Source organism: Cryptomeria japonica, chromosome 6 (assembly GCF_030272615.1).
Source record: "Cryptomeria japonica chromosome 6, Sugi_1.0, whole genome shotgun sequence".
Classification (NCBI taxonomy): domain Eukaryota; kingdom Viridiplantae; phylum Streptophyta; class Pinopsida; order Cupressales; family Cupressaceae; genus Cryptomeria; species Cryptomeria japonica.
Genome location: NC_081410.1, coordinates 21508339 through 21514259, shown reverse-complemented (window position 1 = coordinate 21514259; position 5921 = coordinate 21508339). Strand labels below are relative to the sequence as shown.

At 37.3% G+C, this 5921-nt stretch overlaps 1 protein-coding gene across 1 annotated transcript; it reads left to right on the top strand.

The window, feature by feature from the left end:
* Window positions 1-2062: 2062 nt before the first annotated feature.
* On the top strand, window positions 2063-5921 carry LOC131048083 (serine hydroxymethyltransferase 4). The gene is made up of 4 exons (XM_057981941.2): window positions 2063-2927; window positions 4453-4843; window positions 5050-5151; window positions 5351-5921. The coding sequence occupies exons 1-4, from the start codon at window positions 2250-2252 to the stop codon at window positions 5593-5595; spliced, it is 1416 nt and encodes a 471-aa protein (XP_057837924.1). The 5' UTR covers window positions 2063-2249; the 3' UTR covers window positions 5596-5921.

Genomic DNA, 5921 nt, shown 5'->3' with positions numbered 1-5921 from the left:
TTCTAGTCTCAACTCTTTATTTATAGACAAATATCATATTGAGGTATTTTTATATTCTCTTACACTTATAAACACTTGTATGTGCTTTTATGTCATCTTATCAATTATTATTTATCACATATTACTTTAATTTTTATTTTTTATTTTATGGAGAGTTCTATATCAAAATAAATAGTTTTTGCAATCTGATGTGGGAGCACGAGTTTTAGCTTATACCTCTTTGGGTGAAAGCCAATGACTAAGGGATATCACTTTCACTAAAGTTACCTAAGACATTACCTTGACCTCATCTCTTCTAATGTGAAAGACCTTAGACTCAACAAAACTTGCTTTAGTAAATTCATTAAGAATAATTCAATTTGACTAACATATAAAAAATCTTTAATCAAACTACCTAATTTAAAAACCATGAATACTTGAAAAGTGTTAAAATTAAAAGCCCTACTCTTACCTTCTTATTGACTACAAGTGAACATAACCCAACATACCAAAATGAAGCAAATGTCATTTACCACTTTAAAGCATTGCAAAATAGAGATGTGTACGGGAAGCCTACCAATAGCCATTATAGCTAACTTTGTGCATCCACATATCTTAAACAATACATCAAATTTCAATGATTTTTTTAGTTGTTTTCATATGCGACTTCATGCTTGTAGCTATTGTTTTGGCTTCTAGGTAGTAATGACGCACACTATGGGATTCGTTGTGCGTGCAAGGGTCAAAAGTACACATTTCAAAGTGTTGCTTGATACCTACTGAAAGATGCCCCAATAACCATTCACTTAAAATTGCCAATACTTATGCACAAATGACCCAGTAGTTGTGCACAAATAGGTCAATTATGGTCCAAAAAAGCTAAAAAAGGAGCGACTATTGATACATATGATTTTATTATTATTATTAGTGATCGATTTTTATTGGAGCTTTGAACCAATGGGGCCACAATGGAGGACCCCATCCCCAAGTACATCATATTTAATTTTCAAGGTATTGACACCTCTTTTTACTCTTTCTCTCTTGACACCTATTTCCATCCTCCTTATCCCTCTCGCTCCTGATCTCTCCTTTACGATTTTTTTTCTCTCCAGTCCTTATCTCTACACTCACCTTATCACTCTACTTACTCCTTATCCCTCCATTCTCGCCTTATCTCTTCCATTCTCCCTTATCACTCCATTATCTCCTTATCTCTCCATTCTCACCTTATCACTTTGCAACTCCTTATCTCTCCATACTCTCCTTTTATCTTCACCATGCACACCTTATCTCTCTGAACTCACTTTATCTCTCCATACTCAACCCTTTTTCAATGACGCATCAACTGCGTTGGCATTAACACCGACATCGTCGAGAGCTCCAATTGAGTCAACATCACCTAGGTACTTCGTACAACTCCAACATGTGGGGGTCTGTCCATCGCAAAAATATGTGGGATGGGAGATCAATCTCCTGCGATGTCAACGCTCTTTGCTATTGTTGTGTCATGTCCTCCACTCACCTTCCATTGTTGACCATACACCAAGGTTGTTAGAAGCATCATCCCAAGTAGAAATTCAAATCAATGACCTATTATCAACAATAGATTTATAACTATTGTTGTAGTGAAGGATTAACCAATTCATATCAAATTTTTATAGTTATATTTTTTGATTTCCTTAAAATTAAAAATTGAAAATTGAAAAAACAAAAAAGTAAATGATAATTGAAACTATAACACCGGCTGATGCTCTTCCCCTTATATCACAGCCATCAAAAATGAAAATTAAAATCTAGTATGAAGCCACTAAATAACCACTTGTCCATGAAAATACCCACAAACCAACATGCTTTTATTATTTTTTAAAAATAATATTTATTTGTAAAACAATCAAAAGAATCTGTACAAGGATCCCTAGGAACATAACGCACCAACCACATTGTACAGCATCGACGGTCTATAAAACAAATTAGGACATTAGATATCATTTGGTAAAATGGTCAGCTCCACGTTGGTTGGAATTATATACCTAATACGGCGCAAAAAAATCTTACATGCCAGTTACCGCCATGTTCCTATAAATATATATCCTTATATGCTGAACATCGTGCCACACAGCCAGCCTCCAGTACTGGTCTGCGGTTTAAGCTCAAGATCTGAGAAATTTCTTGTTTCGGGTGTAAATTTTCGCCTAGACTCTGAGTTGGATCAGATCTTTGTGTCTTTTCTTCCCATACCCTGAATTGGGTCTTCCATTTTTTCTCTGTAAATGGACTCTGTGAAGGAATGGGGGAACACACCCCTGAATGAGGTGGATTCCGAGATCTTTGATCTGATAGAGAAGGAGAAGAGAAGGCAAAGCAGAGGGATTGAGCTCATAGCTTCTGAGAATTTCACCTCCTTGGCAGTCATTGAAGCTCTAGGAAGCCCCCTAACCAATAAGTACTCAGAGGGCATGCCAGGTAACAGATACTATGGAGGCAATGAGTTCATAGATATCATTGAGAACCTGTGTAGATCAAGGGCTCTGCAGGCTTACAGGCTAGATCAAGAGAAGTGGGGTGTTAATGTGCAGCCCTACTCCGGGAGTCCTGCTAATTTTGCAGCATATACTGCATTGCTCAACCCACATGATAGGATAATGGGGCTGGACCTGCCTTCTGGTGGGCATCTTACTCACGGATACTATACCTCTGGAGGTAAGAAGATCTCTGCAACATCAATTTACTTTGAGAGCTTGCCTTACAAGGTTAGCCAGGAAACTGGGTTTATTGATTATGAAAAATTGGAGGAGAAAGCCTTGGACTTTAGGCCCAAGCTTATCATCTGTGGAGGCAGTGCATATCCCAGGGATTGGGATTATGCTAGGTTGAGGTCCGTTGCCGACAAATGCGGAGCTATGCTTTTGTGTGATATGGCTCACATCAGTGGCCTGGTTGCTGCTCAGGTATTGATTACTTCGTTTTTATATCTTTTATAGTGAACAAATCATTTTAGAGGCAACCGGATAAGGTATAGATTGTAAAGCTTGATATCTGTAAAATATATGGTTCTTATGAGTTTACTACATAACGGGATCTTTTGCTGGACTAGTACAGAACCATTTAAATCTGCTTGACGTTGCTCTCATAGCCTTGAATAAATCTGGAAAATCGGGTCAAAAGTTATTCAAGTTTAGTACTCACTAAACAATATTTGGCACTTATCAAAAGAGATCCAAACGTATCATCCATTGGTTTCATTGGGATTTACCTTCATGCTTTCACTGAAGTGATATTGGTTGCATGACATTTAGGCTATTCTGAGATTTCTTGGCTTAACTAGGATTGATCTGTATATGGAGATTCGAGGGATTGGGCTTTAGTGACACCTAATAGGATGAATGTTGTCTTAGATAACATGACGGATAAAAACCTTGCATTTTTTTTACATGTATTTTTCACCATTGTATTCTAATTGAGTATGTGATTGATTGGTTAACCTTCATAGTCCCAATATTGTGAGATCGCGCCCACAATATATGCTACTGTCAGATTAATAAATACCTGAGGAACCTCTTCACTTTCTTCAGTATATTTTGGAATATCGCATATCTCTTCTATGAGAAACTGGAATAAATACATAATGAATGAAGATTTGACTCTCGACAAGTTGTGGCATGGAGAATTAATCCTTTTTCTAGGTCTTTTGCTGTTCTCATGCTCCTAAGTGACTATGTGATTTCTGTTCCCCAGCGCAGCTCATATTGTTAGATAGGTTTAATTAGTAACGTATTGTTGGTACTAGTGTTTGAAAACTTAGGAGTTGAATATATCTGGTTTATTCTCTTAGATCTGTCTGGATTGGGTTCTCATTTATGTACTTGTTTATCCAGAGCCAATTACTCTTTTATTTAAGCAGTAATTATGCCTTTATCTGAGTTACAATGCTTATATCCAGTATAATCTCGGGCATAATAGTAGATCTTGCATTTCTGACAAAGGTACAACAAGATATCGTTATCAAAATTCTATGGGCAAGCAATCCATAAGCTGAATATTGAAAACTTGGTTGTCTATAATCTTTGATCTACTCCTGCCACATGCTAGATGTGTGGTCTATACTTTGGCTATTTTATTTGGAGACTTGGTTTTCTATAATCTCAGATCTGCTCCTATCACATGATATTTATATCAGTACCACATTATCAAAAATATTTTTGGTGTCATGACAAGTTTCCCCATACTTGGCTCTTTATTTGGTCCATCCTTGTTTTATTTTATTGCAGATAGTTGATGCTTCCGTAACTTTGATGACATTTGTGTCATGCATGGTGTATCATAACATGGCATAAATATAATCCTTGAGATCCTCAACACGCTTGCATGGACGAATATGTACTCTGAGAACATAGCTTCTTTATGTATATATGGTTCACAACTAGAAAGGACTTGCCTTAATCTTACGTTTGTCCTCTTTGTTGTTGCGATTAGGAAGCTGCAAACCCATTTGATTATTGTGATTTGGTCACCACAACTACCCACAAGAGTTTGAGGGGTCCAAGAGCGGGCATGATCTTCTACAGGAAAGGACCAAAGCCTCCCAAGAAGGGACAGCCAGAGGATGCTGTCTATGATTATGAGGATAAAGTCAACTTTGCTGTATTCCCATCTCTTCAGGGAGGGCCACACAACCACCAGATTGCAGCATTGGCTGTGGCTCTTAAGCAGGTAATGACCCCTGGGTTTAAGGCCTATGCTAAGCAGGTTAAGGCAAATGCTGTTGCCCTTGGGAACTACTTGATGAACAAGGGATACAAACTTGTTACGGATGGAACAGAAAATCACCTAGTTCTATGGGATCTCCGACCCCTGGGATTGACTGGTAAGCATAGCTACTTAAGAGTCACTTTTGCTTCTCTCACATCTCCAAAATTTGTTTAAGTAGGTTCTACAAGATTGAACTAATGTAGTTCATTCGGTTCTACAAGCTTGAACTAATGTAGTTCATTCGATATGCTTTTCCTTATTGAGACTTTGGAATTATATAAATTTTTAAGTAAAATGCTATCAATAATCTGCCTGTTGCAGGAAACAAGGTTGAGAAAGTTTGTGATTTATGTAACATAACAATCAACAAGAATGCTGTTTATGGTGACAGTAGTGCTCTTTCTCCCGGAGGTGTACGCATTGGTGAGTGACTATTAAGTTTAGTTCTTTCTCCTTTTCCAAGTGGAGAGTAATGATGCTGTAATAATCTTCAATTGGGTACAATTGGTTTAGTCATTATAGATGTATTTGGAGTTGAAAGTCTAATAGCAACACTGATCATGTAGCGATTGTGAGTGTTGGCATTTCCTTTGCAGTTCTAACCCTTGTGTATTCATTGTAGGTGCCCCTGCAATGACTTCCAGAGGTCTCAAAGAAGCTGATTTTGAGAAGATTGCAGAGTTCCTGCACCAGGCTATCAACATCACCTTATCCGTCCAGAAGGAACACGGGAAACTTCTTAAGGACTTCAACAAAGGTCTTGCAAACAACAAAGATATGGAAAATCTGAAAGTTGAAGTTGAGAAATTCTCTGCTTCATTTGACATGCCTGGTTTTGATGTAACTACAATGAAGTATCATGATTAAGTGTACTGAAATGGCATAATGCCATTCGTTTTATGGTTTTGATGCACTGTTTCAAGTCTCAAATTTAGTAGTAGAGGGAGCTATGCGCATGATTTGATGGATAAAAGTTACTGCTAACCAGTGTTATGATCCTCGTATTTGAGGATTTGCGTTGCTGGTGTAGTTAACATAAGTGAGATGAAGGTAACAGTAAAATATATTTTGCTGATTTTTTCAGTTAGTGTGGGGGAAAGTTGGCTAATAATTTCATTGGTTATGTATTTTTGGTTTTGAAATGAAATAACAAGAAATCCTCCTGTAAAAGAGGGACTATTTACTTGTTTGTA